General features: G+C 33.7%; 1 protein-coding gene across 1 annotated transcript in view; it reads left to right on the plus strand.

The window, feature by feature from the left end:
* Positions 1 to 3,571: 3,571 nt before the first annotated feature.
* LOC126808472 (sushi, von Willebrand factor type A, EGF and pentraxin domain-containing protein 1) overlaps positions 3,572 to 16,288 on the plus strand; it is a 33,516-nt gene continuing 20,799 nt past the window's right edge. Inside the window, exons 1-9 of the mRNA XM_050533192.2 lie at positions 3,572 to 3,678; positions 4,188 to 4,386; positions 10,919 to 11,005; positions 11,770 to 11,893; positions 12,031 to 12,152; positions 12,391 to 12,573; positions 13,966 to 14,154; positions 14,699 to 14,953; positions 15,801 to 16,007. Coding sequence (XP_050389149.2) covers positions 3,604 to 3,678; positions 4,188 to 4,386; positions 10,919 to 11,005; positions 11,770 to 11,893; positions 12,031 to 12,152; positions 12,391 to 12,573; positions 13,966 to 14,154; positions 14,699 to 14,953; positions 15,801 to 16,007 — 1,441 coding nt within the window. The 5' untranslated portion in view covers positions 3,572 to 3,603. The remainder of the gene's footprint in view (positions 3,679 to 4,187; positions 4,387 to 10,918; positions 11,006 to 11,769; positions 11,894 to 12,030; positions 12,153 to 12,390; positions 12,574 to 13,965; positions 14,155 to 14,698; positions 14,954 to 15,800; positions 16,008 to 16,288) is intronic.

Raw genomic sequence — 16,288 nt, forward strand, 5'->3', positions numbered from 1 at the left:
TTTATTTTATTTCTTATATGAGCTTAAAGATACGTTCCCGCGTACAAACTTTGTGATTTGATGATATATCTGGACTAAAAACGTATTCAAAGTAACCAATCTATCAAAAATTTGCTTCAATTCCCTCTCAAAAATTTGTATTCGCCGGGGATACCCATAGCTATAAGTAAGCTGTTGTTAGACGCAATGTCTGTCAACTTAGCTTCTTAAAGGGGCTCGCTTAAAAATAACAAAGAAATAAAAGTCGATCTTACCATTGAAGTTCTAATGTTTATGGTTGAATAAACAGAGAGGAGACCCACACAAAATCATATAATACATATAGGTAATATTATGTTTCTAAGAAAATAGCCACAAATCAATTCATTGAAATTCTTTTCAATGTATCCAATAAATATCATCAAAGCGTTTAAAGGGGCCATAAATAAAAGCGTTTTTTTTTTACATTTCAAGTTGACGGGACTACCCATCAAAATCCCACATTATGAACCGATGAGTAATTGGAAAACATGTATGGCTTTATATAGATATATGTGCTTACAATTAGGCTAATCGTTGGAACTTTTCCAACAATTTAATATTTCATGAATGTTTTATGGTGAAATTTTCCAGAATGTTCACATACATATTTAAAAAATTGACTGTTTTAGTCAGTATGTAAGTTTAATTACCTGACTGACTAAAGCCCATAAGAATATATAATTTGTTTTAATACCGAATGGGCTGGCTTTGACAAAACGGATGACACAATTATTATTATCATATTTGTCTGAGAGATATGAAGATGGGGTGTGAAATCTTTAGTAACCTATATGTAAACTTAAAGTAGCCATAATCGCAATAATTTCTAGTCCAGTCTTAAATTGGTTGGTTGTGTTTACAGTAAGCGGCATTATATAGATGATTATAGACATATTGCTAGAACTCGTACTTTTAAAAACTGTTAGAATTTCTAAATTAATATGACTCAGTATGATTACTGAACATTGATTAATGACACCAAATTATTCAGAGTAACATGGACTCATGGATTTGAATAATTTTTGGACCACTATAAAAAGTACTTCTTATTGTGCGTCAGGGGGGTTGGTTGGTAAAAATAGTTAACACGTGTGCCTTGGATCAGAAGGTCTGTTATTGAGTCAAATGGCGTGGTTTCGATTCCCCGCTTGTACGTGGCATGGGGTAGGGTCGACTGTCCAACCTCTTGGGTTTTCTCCGGATCCCCCGGTTTACCCCATCTGCTAAAGAGAGAGAGAGAGAGAGAGCGAGAGAGAGAGAGATGGGGTTTAACGTCCACTCGACACAAACTAGGTCATTTCGGGACTAACATATGGTTCAATTTTATTTCCATTATTCCATTTAGCAGTGGGAGGAAACCGGAGGACCCTGAGAAACCCCACGAGGTTGGACAACCGACCTTACTTCTTGTCACGTACAACGGGGGAATCGAAACCACGCCAGTTGACTCAATGACAGACTTTATGATACAGCGCGCACGTTCCGACGTGGTTTCCCCTTGTCAGTGGTACGGGGGGCCTGACAAGGACAGCTGTCTAGTCCTTCGGATGAGACGAAAAACTGAGGTCCCGTGTATACATTAGAATGCACGTAAAAGATCCCTTGGCAGTTGGAATTCGATATAAGAGTAGGCGATAGTGCCGCTGCACGGGCAAAATTTTCCTCATAGCACACTGTATGGCGTATGCCCGTCTTCATTAGCCCAGTATAGGAGCAAAACAGTAGGACGTTAAACCCCATTTCATTTCATTTCATTTCATTTCATTTACAGCGCGCACGTGCTAACCATTCAGCCATCTAACCCCCAAGTGCTAAAGACATGCTAGTCCCGAAATGACCTAGTTTGTGTTGAGTAAGCATCAAAACTCTCTCTCTCTCTTTCTCTCTCGCTCTCTCTTTCTCTCTCTCTCTCTCATATCGTGTGCCTCCTTAGACTCTAATTTATTGGCATGATAAATCGTCTAAATATTATAAAAGGAATAGAGATTTAACATTATAAATTATGTGCAAGATAACATCACCGCTAAAAATTATCGGGCGACAGTTGATTTATCATGTTTCGTCACTGTTTTCACTATCTCTATAAAATACTCGTTTGGAGAGCTTTTCAGTAACCCGGCTATTTCTTATTTTCCGCCATGTTTATCTTCTTTATTTATTATATTATGTCTACTATGTCTATTAAAAATACATTATGGAAGATTTAGATAAAGAGCTAGCCATTCTTGCGTTAATGGTTCTAAAATAGACAATCTAAAATGAATAATTTGAAAATTTCATTCCAATTACTCTATTGTGAGCGAAGATATTAGCCTTTGAAGGTTTGACAAGACCTGTGCAATAAGTCTCGCTCCTCCATTTTTAGCTTAAATCAAAATATGGCTGAACTGTTCTAATCTATTTAATATCCGAGAAATCCGATGCCATCGAAAGTTGATTATGGCCTGGATAAGATAATTAATGTCTTATTAATAATTTGAAAACATTTCAGGACTAAAGAAAGACCTGCAATAGGCAGATTTAGCTCTTGCATAATGTATGTTTATTGTAATATGAAATGTATATAAAGTTATTTATATTCATGTTTTAAAACAAATATTGTAATTTCTAATCAGTTATGCTCGGTGAAATAGGCGAACAGTCCAAATTAAACGGCCACCTTTTACGTCTACGAAGTCCATTCTACACTTTTTTTTATTTATTATTTTGTTGTTTATAAATCAGCCATTAAAAATAACTTCAGCATTATCTTGTAGGATGTTTGTCGTTGTTTATTACAAATGGAGTCCGAAACCACAGGGTACACGACTCATGTACTGATTTTATAATGTTGATTATTTCTTAAATATAGGATATTAGGATCCCATATTTTCACGGCAAGATAACAGCATGGACCAATGAAATGGACCAATATTGAATTTCACGTGTTTTTAATTTCGAATATTATGGACAATATCGAGATTTAACTCCTTTAAAGAATTCGCTTGTGACGTCATCGATACTGCACTAACTTTCAGACTGAAAATTGTAATGTTTTATTAAATGGTCAAATTGTTTATTTTGTCGTTCGAAATTAACAGGTCGTGTTTACAGCAAACAAATTATTGCATGTTGCGATTTCGTCAGTTGCGTTATAAATGAAATCCTTAATCGTTGATTCCTGTAGCTGTTACCGTTATAACTTCATACAAATATGTGTACCACATGCTCTAAGTTTGCATATAAACTTAATACAAAATCATGTATATATAATATTTTCATTGTGCAGTATACATGTTTTGATACCAAAATGAATGAAATTAATAATAAAGTTAAATATGAAACACATCGAGTACGTAAAAATCTTCACTCTGTATATCTTATCTCGAAAACATATATCATAGTCCTTATAAAAATAACGAAATAGCATTGAAATTATACAAACCTGCCTTTAAAATTACATCCTTGTTGAGAAGGGAAATACCCTTATTTTCTCAAGTTTCGTCTAAAATCACAGCACGAATTTTAAACTTGGGTGTTAATGCATACATTTTGATAAATTATATTGGACATGTTTATAACTTCTTGCCGTAGGTACTTAAAATGGCGATCGTTATGCGGTGTACAATATTTGAGCTTGTTATGGGACTCGTTTTTGTTACAACAAGCAGTGCAGTGGTATGTAGAATTCTGTTCTATATAATTTCTGGTAACATTTTTATTTAACAATTTGTCAGTGTATTGTTACATAGAGTAGACATGAATATAATTTGAAATAATGACATATTATGTATATATTATTATATATTGACACCTGTAAAATTAAAACGGTAACATTAATAGATTCTTAACGCCGGGACGCAGACATTACTCATTTTCTAAATGTATACATGTTCATGTGTTACAGCCTTCTACTTTCCAATACGAAATCCTTTTATATCTGTGTACAAATTTAAACAAAGGCGTGTCATTCACAGACAGAAAATTAACCTTGATGCCATGTTTAGCTTGTGAATACGAAATATATAGCTTGTGAATACGAAATGTCGAACAAACATGCAACTCCTTGCAACGGACTACACATAACAGTTTTGCTTGAAATCCGAAACTAGATAAACCATCGATGGCTTCTTTTGGTACCAATGAAATCTTTATAAGGCAAAAGCTCTTGTTGATTTCTGTTTTAGAAAGATTCGTGTCCTCTACAAATTCTAGAGATTAACGGAATTCGTTTAGTCGATTGTTCATCAGAACCTGCAAGTGCAACCAATTCTTACGTGGCCCACGGGATTACATGTAGCGTGACCTGTAAATCGTACTATTCTGATATAACACGGATCCAATGTTTTGAAGGACAATGGCAAGGCTCACCCATACAATGTCCAGGTAATTACAATTCAGATAAAAACATTAATTTGAATTACTTTTAATTGTCGTGGCATACTTTTTATTATATTTTACTATCCTGTCTTTTGTATTTATTTGACATCCCTGATTATCCACAATTTAAGAATTCATTGGGCCATTTCCCAGACATAACTGTTTTCCAACAATATTTTGTTATGAATAGTTTCATTCATTCATTCATTCACTTAAATTTCTTTTTTTCGAGGACGCAACATATTGTTTTATTTTCAGACTATTAAATACTAAAACTTGTGTAAGTAGCGACGTCACTCTATAGTAGTAATGTAGATCGGTAGAAGTTTGTGGATTCTCTGTTTTGGGATCTCATTTGATAACGAGTACATGAGGCCCATGAAATGATTCGGGGGTAGTTATTTGTGTTATTGTCCGTTGTTGATCATATATTCTAATGCAATATCATAACAAAACATCATCAAGTAATTTGTTCTTTGTAAAGTGACTAGTATATATATATAGACTCAATTTAAACGTTTAATTATACATTGAAATATTTATAATGAATTGTATATAGGTCAGGAGTTGGGAATGTTTTATCAATGTGGTGTGATGTTAAAGATGCATTATATAAGATTTAGATAAAGCGCTAGCCGTTCTTGCAGATATTATATTCTAAAATAAATCTTTTGAAATGTCAGTTAAATTACTTTATTCTGAGCCATTTTTTGAATGTTTAATGTTTTGACAAGAACTGGCCTAAACAGTGTCGATTGTCAAGTAAGGTTATCACGATTTATAAACGAAGTCTATGGCATACATCGTATGGTCAATATCTTAGTAGCCATGTTATGTTAATAAATAATAATCGATATATAAAAATTGAAACCAAACAAGGACCTGAAATAAGGTGATTTAGCTCTTACATGTACATATAATCTATAAGTTATCTTAATGATTAACTTAAACATTTTAATATACGATGTTGATAAACACTCGCGCCGATATCTATAGTTTATATTTATTAATTTATAGAATGACAATTCGGGGTGGTTTCCAGAAAATAAAATCTATTGAATGCGCGAGCGGTTTTAAAAATCAAAATATTTTCTAGATATGACGATTTTAATATTTTAAAAGAATATGCAAAAAATCTCAATAATATTTCAAAAAGTTAAAACTTTGTAACTCTACCATGGTGAAGTATTTCCCGGGTTAACGTTTTTTCTTCTAAGATACATGGCCCGACGCACATTGGTCCGGTGCCGTTAATTCGACGAGGGTGTGATGGGGGATCATTACACCGATAGAGTATTTCATGAATACATATGCATATAAATTATCCATGTTTATATATTACGCATGCCACATATTATATATATAAGTTATGTAAATACATGTAGATAATAATGCTTCAACATTATAATTTACTGTCAACATACACTTTAATGAGTTTATATACATTTTTTTATTGTTAGGTTTGGGGTGGGCATTCTTACGTCATAACCGGGGCAATTTTGGTTTCATGGCTTACTCGTTTTAGAACATTAAGGTATCAGACGCTTCCCATTCCATCTTTGAGCTTCGGACAAATACGTGGACCCCGAATTAAAAGAGCTTTCTAGTCAGCTATATCAACTCGTATATACTATACTATATCAAAGTATATTTATAATTGAGGGTTTATACAATATTTATATACATACAGAAAATGAGATATTTGTTTTTAATTTCATTCCTTAGCTGTTATATTTGATTTTATTTATGTATGTAATTATTGAGCTGTGATATTTGTTTAGTTTGTCTTTGGCGCAATATAACACGGTTGGTGCTGACGTGCCAAAAAACATTTCCTTTTAAATCAGTTCATTTACAGAGCTTTCTTTAAAAAGATTTGTGATGTGTGGTTAGTGAAAACGCAATTGCCAAGATGTGATATATCCTTCTTATCTTATGTTGATTATTTCGAAAATGATCTATATATTCTCACTAGTTAAAAACTAGATAATGTAAAGGGAATTTGCAGAAAATTTCAGTCAAATTGATCCACTCTGAACCGAGTATTTAGCGATTGGATTTTGGGCCTAGCCTCGATCATCATTACTAAAGTCGGTACGATAAAATACATACTCTCGAATATCCATTTTTTGATTTAATCATAAATGACCGTAGACAAGCCGATCGGACCCTAATTCAGTACATATCACAGGCTAGCGCTGACATTGAGAGATGATTATGATCTGGATAAGTTAATTAATGTCTAATTAATAATTTATATAACATTTCAGGCCTAAAGAAAGACCTGCAATAGGCTGATTTAGCTCTTGCATAATGTACGTTTAATAAAACCCTTACTTTAATAAGATTTCGTTCAACAGATTTTGAATCGTGGTGTACGTACATTCATAAGGTAAAGCATTATTAAGACAACATGAATGCCTTAGATACTATTACACCCTCCACTTGAGGTAATCTTTTATCTATTAGGGGGATTTCCCCCTCGTTTCCAATCTTTAATTAGATAGTTAATACTTGGAATTTCCAATAACGTATAATAACAGAAATATATGCACGAATTGACGATTTTAAATGATAATATAAAGTATTCTTGGTAAAATTCTGGTTACACCCAAACCTATACAAAATATTTACTTAAGCAGAACAAAGGTATATAGTTACATAAAGGATGGCCTAAAAAAATTTCTAAAATAGTTTAGCTATAATTCATGTATAAAGAAAGGCCCTATTATAGTAAAGATCAGATTTTTCAATCAGTCGGGTAAAGTTAAATAAAGGGAAAAATTCTTTTGGAAAACAACATATTTTATCTTCGAATAAAGTGGTCGAAATCCGTTGAATTTTACATACTAATAAAACACTAATTTTATTTTCGTTTAACTGAATTAGACGAATGTCTACTACGGATTAAAACATTTTGTCTGGAGTCATTTTGCTTTGTGCGGCATTTTTTGTTTATCGAATATATTTTGTTTTCGGAAAATTAAATTGCAGTCCGATTGATTGGTTGGAATTTAGGTCGGCAAAGAGTGGGATTTCTGTTGAAAACGAGTTTACGGCAATCTAATTCTGAAAATTTCTGGGTTATCGTATATAAGGGTGTTTTACAACTTTAAATCCGAATTTATCCGTTTTGTCATTGCCATTAATAGTACGTGCAGGAGGACCGCACTACAGGCAAAACAAAATCTACAAAGTAAGACACAAACTATTAAAATATCCGTGTAATTACGAAGCGTTCTACACCATTGCAATTGCTTACTTTTAACGTAATTTTAGATCCTTGGTGATTGTTCTATTTATCTGTTTAGTCTGACATTTCTCAGTGGTGATATTAAGAAAATAAGGCTATTGGGGATTTTGTTTTTTTGTCTTGTAATATTTGTATTAACTTATAATATAAATGTAATGTCGTATCGGGTTTACATAGATAGGCCAAGTCACATTACAAATATGTTGTACAGACAGCAGTCTAACTGTGATATAATTAGGCCGTGGACTGGAGTGAGTTATTGTTTACTCTCGTGGAAAGGCATTGGGACTGTAATTTTTCTGCACAGATTAATTTAAAAATACACAAAACGAATACTGACATTCCTTCACATCTCCTTTTCCATAAGTGACTGCTTCAAAATATTTTTATAACTTTTAATTATTTTGTTTTCGCGGACTTGGTCTTTTTCACCGCCATATTAATGCGCCGGTGAAGAGGTTAGGACGCGGGATTTCAGCCAATCAGCAAACAGAAAAATCGTCATTACGGGCAGTGATGTAAATATCAACAAAAACGCGTGTTTGATTATTTTTTCATCGTCTTGACTAAGTTTCTCGAAGTATGAAGTGCCTTATTCACCAGACAATCAAGGATCCTGGCAAATTAGTTCAGTTTAGTGATACCAGTTGGAATGCTGTTGTGAACTACGCTTCTCAGTGGCAAAATCTCGACGGAGAAGAGCAGAAAATTGCCGTTTCTTATCGTGATGTGTTTGAAGGTAAAGTAGGCCTAAAGTACATTAATTTATTTTTTTTCTGTCTTTCTTACACTGAAATGAGTGCGGATTCTTTATGTCTATGCATTATTTAAACAGACACATTTTTGGTTTAAACAGTATTTATTTAGCATACATTTGCATACGAAATACAATAAATACTAAATTATATATGGATTCGGAAACAAATATGCCGGTAGTTTATTAATCTGTCTCAGAAAATGGTAATAGTAATAAACAAAATAAAATATAAATGGCATGTTGAATATAAATGTTTAAAGCAATATCTAAGTTTATTTTGATATTGCAGTAGGAGATCTATTTCTTACTGACTAGATGCTGCAAATTTTGAAAACTAGGTCATATGCATTTATTGTTTTTAAAATATAAACTTTATTCAAAGGTGGGCTGTAATTTTTAACTTTTTGTAGGCCCAAAAGAAGATGCATTGAAGGTGTACGGTTATCACTCCAAATGCTATTCTCGCTTCTGTGATAAAGAACGGATCCAGCGTTCAGAAAAGAGAGCCTTGAAAAGGGCAGCACCAGTAGCACCTGAGACCCAACCAGACAGTCCTTCACCAAAAAAGAAATTAAGATCCCATCGACCGTTATCATGTACAGTCACAGCCTTATGAAGTTATGATTAAGAATCAAAAATTCGTTAAGGCCTTCATAAAACTTAGCAGTAGTTTCACTATCGATGACACCCTCATTAACATTTTAGAAGAATTTGTTTGCGATTTGTATGGACAAAAGGTACTAGTGTGGACAATGCTAGATATAAATTATTCTGTTTAAAAACTTCATCTGAACAATCTCTCCCCCCAACTAAAGATGCCTTGATTTTACATATTAAAAGATCTAACTATAAGGCTGCAATCCATAGGCATTCTTTGAACAATGTGATTTCCCCCTCACTCCCATCAGAGCATGGGTGGAATATAACTGATAATGACATATCAATCAAGTGGATGACACCTGATCCAGCGCCAGAGGACATTTTAAAATATGTACATTGCAATTGCAAAACTAACGGTGACTCTAAAAGATGTTCATGTAGACTTGCAGTAGACTTGCAAATCTCCCATGCACTGATCTTTGTGGATGTAGGGATTGCAATAATACTATGCTTACAACAACAGAAATTGATGCTGATGACTTATCAGATGATGATATTGATGAATATTGACATACAATAATAATAAATTACATTTTTTGAGTGCCAAATCCACCCATAAGCATGCTCAGAGTGCTTTTAAGAGCAATATACTGTGTGTGCATACATGACATGTCTTTTCAATTTTAGTAATATTTTATGAACAAATGAGAGTTTAATTGGGATTTACTGTCGTGAATATTTTGAGGTCTTTTACACATCGTATTATGCATTGTTATTGTTATGACTGTTTTTTTTCTTAATTTATCTCCCAGTTAAAAATTGAACTTGTTAATAAATACAAAATTAATAATATTTTTGTCTTATTATTGTGTATTGCCTTTAGAGGGTGTCAATTGCTGTATGTAGCATTGTTTTGCATATCAAACATAGACATGAACAAGTAACCTGCGGTTAGTCGAACATTCTTCGATCTATTTTGGTTTGCAATGCCGGCACTTATTTTGCAAAATGACGAGAAATTAAATTTTAGTATACAGGTCTAATGTACATACAATTATGGCCTTATGGAAATCATAGTTTGAGGACTTACAGGTTGGGGCCACAAAAATCTGTTTTACTCAGTTAAGAATTTGGTCAGATTTAGTGTACCTTGGCAGAAATATAACCACTATTCATTAGATCTAATAGAAAGACTGTCAAGCAATTATCCATCAGAAATTTTCCCCCAATATTCAGATTCAAGCTAGTAAAAGGTGGTCGAAATATGAGTGAATTCTCAGCTCAGTAAAAAAAATGGAAAATAAATAGTGATTTGTAGCTCTGGGCCAGTTGTCACCAGACCTTCCCCCATTATTGAAAACAGCATACATGATTACATGAGAGTACATACATGACTAACATGACGATACATATGATGCAATTTGCACGGAGTTTGAAGCTCAAATTCAACATAAGATATAAGTGTGCCCGATTACCCTGCATCAATTTCGTGCCAATCCTTGATGAAATATCGTTTCCGCAAAGGCCAAACTATCAATAAACACACATAAAACAAGATTAGTACAGTTGACCAGATCGTGGTATTGTTTATAAACAATGATCACGTGACTAATCACGTGACATGATCCAACGATTTTCATTGGACAATTACTTGACCGCGTAGCAGCTTCGTGTTATGACGAGAAAAAATATAATTCTTATTCAGATAATTTTATAAATATTATCCATACTGAATGCCACATGTGAAGGTTGCTAGTTAACATCATTTTTGCTCTATCCATCAATTTAAAACATCGGAAAGGCGGTTCCCGGCCATATAATCGTGCCCAGTCCACGGCCTAAATATGGTTCTTGAATATATCAATACTATCAAATAAAATACAATAAATGTAGATAAAAAATAGTTATGTTATCATCTTATTTTGAAGAAAATGAGCAAAGAGAAACAGTCAAAATATCACGAAGAAAGCGTTCCTGTTCATTTAGTGTATGTAGCCTACCGGCAGCGACTAACTGTAAGTATTGGTAATTTATCAGGGAAATTTTATACTGCTTCAGCTGCGATGGCTCTGTAAGTAAGGTGCTGGCACGCTAATCAGGCGGTCCCGGATTCGATCCCGATATTGGCCGAGAAAAGTTCCTCGGGATATTCCGCGGTGGTGCTCAAAAACCGACGTGTACACGTTGGCGTGCACGTAAATGAAATGAAATGGGGTTTAAGGTCCTACTTTTCTGCTACGACTGGGCTCATGAAGACGGGCATACGTCATACAGTGTGCTACGAGGGAAATTTTGCCCGGGAAGCGGCACTATGGCGTACTCTTATATCGAATTCCAATTGCCGCGGGATCTTTTACGTGCACGCCAATGTGTACACGGGACCTCGGTTTTTCATCCCATCCAAACTATTAGACAGCTGGCCTTGTCAGGCCCTCCGTCCTGCACCACTGACAAGGGGAAACCACGCCGGAAAATCCCGATGAGCGTTCTCGGATCGAACCCGCCTCCTACAAGCTAGCGAGCTGGCGTCTTACTCACTTAGCCACCGTGGCTCCGCACGTAAAAGAACCTTTGAAATTTGGAATAAGAATAGGCCAAATTTCCCTCATAACAAACTTCACGGCGGCGTATGCATTTTTGCATTAGCCCGGATTTTTCAGAAAAGCAGAACGTTAAACTCCAGCTTTGAATGTTATATCTAATATATTATGTTATTTAATCTTGTATTTTAATTGTATTATTTACTGTTAAGATATTCAATCTTGTATTTAAATTTAAGCTGGAAGTGAACCGCATCTTAAATGTCCGGAAGCTATAACTCAGTTTGGGGATCCTTACCAGACACATGCTAAAGTTTTCTGGACCGAGCCTACAGCAACTGACGATAGAGACGGTATAATAACGTGAGTCAACTTTAGATAAAGAATATCCATTTGTTCCTTTCATGTAAACACGTTTAAAATATGGTTTCTTATCTATGTATTTCAGACCAAAAAGGTATGGTTTCGCGCGTTAAAATATGGGTTCTTATCTATTTCAGACCCAAAAGGCATGGTCTCGCTCCCGGTCTACTCTTCTCCGAAGGCATAACTACTGTTGGTTACTCAGCCAGGGACAGAGCTGGAAACATGGCAACTTGTACATTCAGAATCAATATAATTGGTATGTATATACATTTCCTAACATATAGTAGGTATTTATATACATTTATTAAAATATATATTTATACATAATTATACTCAGATGCCATTTTCAATCAGTTTTAAAACGTTATTTAAACACTCCTGTTCAGTCGTAATAAACGTCCCAGAATGATTCAGTGTGTAGAATCCGGAATACTGGAATCTTTTTACCTAAACCCATAATATTTATGACCCTTTACTAATTCCTTCTTCTTCAGTAATCCGATGTCCTTTCCCAGAGATAATTACAGATGGTTGGCGAATTTGTCATCCTAGTCAGGACTTTGTTTTAGCCGCAAACTGCCGAGCTGGTTGCTACGGGGGACATGATTTAAATGGTGCCAGCCACTATAAATGTCTAAAGTCAAAGCAATGGTCGGACAGTACGCCTATCTGTGAAAGTTAGTGATGTTTTTAATTAACACTAATTTATTATTATGCATGCATACTCAATAAAATATTTAGATAAATATTTAGTTATCAACACTATATATAGATACAACTGTGTAATCAACACAATATTTAGACACAACTGTGTAATCCACACAATATTTAAATACATCTGTGTAATCAAAACTATATTAGATGCAACTATATAATCAATAACTATTCAGATACAACTGTATAATCTATACAACATTTAGATACAACTGTGTAATCAATAAAACATTTAAATACAACTATGTAATCAATACAACATTTGGATACAACTGCATAATGATACAATATTCAGATGCAATTATGTAATCACTACAATATTCAAATACAACTGGTTAACCAATACAGTATTCATATAGAATTGTGTAATCACAACAATATTCAGATAAAATTTTGTAATCAGTACAATATTTACCCAATTATTTCTGTTATTAGATGCTTTGTATAACAAAGAACACGCTGCTTTAAACATATAGCATTGCTACTATCAAACAATTTATACTTCTTATTCAAGTACAAACCGGTAACATTATTTTCCTAGTTATAAATACTGTATGTCTGTATACCTATAGTTCTCGTAAATTCCCTGCACAAGCTCTATCCAGAAAATTTTCACATTATCCTTCCTGAAAAGACTGGGTTAAAGAGGGACTATGAATGGAATATCAAGTCATTTTTTCCAATTTGATGCAGATCTATTTCTCACACTTTCTTAACGGAGCTAAATTTATAGTCTCTGGTCGTCATCTGAGGAATTTTGAATCCGACGCGAACTACAAATTATCTTTTTAAAATGAATATCAGTCCAAAATTGGTTCAATTTCTTTCAGTTATTACAAGGAGACGGTAAATTAAAAATTTGCTTACAGGATAAGGTCAAAACAAACCAGTGGTACCTATAATATCGATAAAATATTTTGATGTGCCTCTAATTCAGTATAATTCAGTAGCCCTTTACACATGTAATCTGACTATAATCAGATTGAATCGAAGCCGGGAGACAATCTACCTTTGATGTCTTGATTTTATTTATAATTAAATGTTAAATAAACAATTTGAGTACATTAAGGCGCGGATTAAGCTGTGATTATTTACATATTTAGATGAATTCCAATGACGATCATCAACATTAAATAACATTTCATTTCCACTTTGATCGAGTAAGAACTATTTTGAACAGCAATCGGATTCCTAGTTATGATATGCGACAATATAGTAAATAACAGAATAAATGACGTTAAGAATGGTATTCAAAATTCGATAATGTATCTTTATTTCAAGGAATATGTCACCTCAAATCAATAAATGCTTACTTCTATATGCCAAGTTAACATATTTTCAATTGATTTATCTAGAGAAGATATGTCCGCCTTTGAGAGGGAACCCAGACAAACATTATGATGTTTTATGCACGGATGAGAGTTACTATCGTAGTGTCTGTACCTATACATGTCACAAAGGATACGGAGTGGCTAGTGGAATGTCCAGGGTACGGGTCTGTCAAGAAGATGCCATTTGGAGAGGAAGAAAACCCGAGTGTATAGGTAGATATACTTATTTTTAAAAACAAACTCCTCACTTAATCAATTTCGTAGTCAGTTATTTTCAAATTATGCTATCTGACTATAATCAGATGTTCATTCAATAGCCGTTTAGACATACAGTCTGACATTGATAAGGAAGAAACAGTTATCAATGTCCCATTATAAAGCACATAGAAACATAATATCCGGTTTTGTTTTCACACCTGTTCATACCAAAGTCTATATATACGTAACGCTTAGCACTTCGATAAACGAGGTAACTTTACCAACCGCTTTTTATTTTTATGTATAAAGTTGATCTCTATAATTATATAGGAAATACTTATTTTCAAAAGTCAATGGTCCAATTAGTGTAAAGTTTATATTAATTAATTCTTTTGTCTACAACGTTTATAAATAACATTAAATATTTTGTAACAAAAACAGAGTAATATATGAGATATGTTATTACATTATGTAGAGCCTGAAATCCATAGTGAAATGTCTCAACATCACCAAATTCGACAATGTCCATTAAAGTTATTTACAATTTTACAAATTTCAGACAACGAACCGCCAAATTTTCTCTCGTGCCCAAGTACAATCGTAGAAATCGCTGTCAAGGGCAAGGACAGCACCACGGTGTCATGGCCGATTCCGATAGTTGATGACAACTCGAGAGAAGATATTAGTCCGGTGTTAATTAAAGGGAAACAACCCAGTTCTACATTCACGATTGGTGTTCATACTATTGAATATAGTGCTAAAGATTCGGCTAATAATAAACCCAAGACATGTAAATTTAAAGTGGTCGTTAAAGGTGAGTTATTCCTAGATTAAATAGTTGAATATTCTAGTAAAAATACAAACCCTCAAAATATTAGATATAATCTAGATTCCACATTAACAATAGTTAGCATATATTTATTGTAGATGTGAGAAGGGAGAAAACAATATTATACAATATGAACAAAAAGTGTGCTAATAACTACTACATACAATATAAACAGTATTATACAATATTATACAATATGAACAAAAAGTGTGCTAATAACTACTACATACAATATATACAATATATACAATATGAACAAAAAGTGTGCTAATAACTACTACATACAATATATACAATATATACAATATGGACAAAAAGAGACCAGAAACTGGATGATAAATCAGGATCTGAGCCACAGGCCACAAAACTTGCACTTGCCTAAATACATTGTCCTTAGCATGTTTTTTTTTATGTTGTATCTTAAAAGGTAACTATTGGTACTATTAGCCTTGCCTTCGAGTGACTGAATTTTAATTGAGCAAGCTGAAAAAAAGAGATGTCTTACGTTGGCTATTAATACAGTTTTTGAAATTTTTAATAAATATACTCTATAAAAGTGCTATCGATGATAGTCGTCACCGATCTCGGTGATCAGGTGTTAATTATATACGTACCGTGATCATTGAATAATAGTAATTGATGATGTTTTACAACTAGCTGCAAATTAGTGGCTAAGGTAAAACTGTGCCAGTAGTACAGTGACAGATCACATAATTTGTAGATTTAGTTTACCAACAATATGTGATCAATGTGTTAAGAGACAAATGGGGGTTTTCTGGGAACAAGCAGTATCTAGGCATTTTAATTTACTGATTAAAATTGTATTTTTTAGAGATAATATGTCATACATTATATCCACGGGTATATCAAACAGTGTCCTGTCCAGATGGTTATCGTTATGGTTCAGAGTGTATTTTTGGATGTGATAGTGAAATGTCGTTGTCTGAAGACCCTAAAACTACATGCCACAAAACAGGAAGAGCGGGACGACCGGCCTATGGTGTTTGGTCGTTTGGTAGTTCTCAACCTAGTTGTGAAAGTAAGAATTTCAAACCTTGTAATGTAGTTTGGGTTGGAAAGGGAAGTTTGTGTGGTAGTTCGGATATCCCCCGGTAGAAGCGGACGTTAAATCACTGTGCATGAAATAGCTTATTTAATAAGCTATTTCATGCACAGTAATTTTATAAAAATAGTTGGGCGAGAAGAGAAGTGCGGTTTAATGTTATCCCTAAGAAGGCAATTTGAGACTAGCATTATATAGTATTTTTCATTTCAACAATTCGCTTGCGAGAAATTATCTTCAGCAAATAGAAGAAACGC

Source organism: Patella vulgata, chromosome 1, assembly GCF_932274485.2.
Source record: "Patella vulgata chromosome 1, xgPatVulg1.2, whole genome shotgun sequence".
Taxonomy (NCBI): domain Eukaryota; kingdom Metazoa; phylum Mollusca; class Gastropoda; family Patellidae; genus Patella; species Patella vulgata.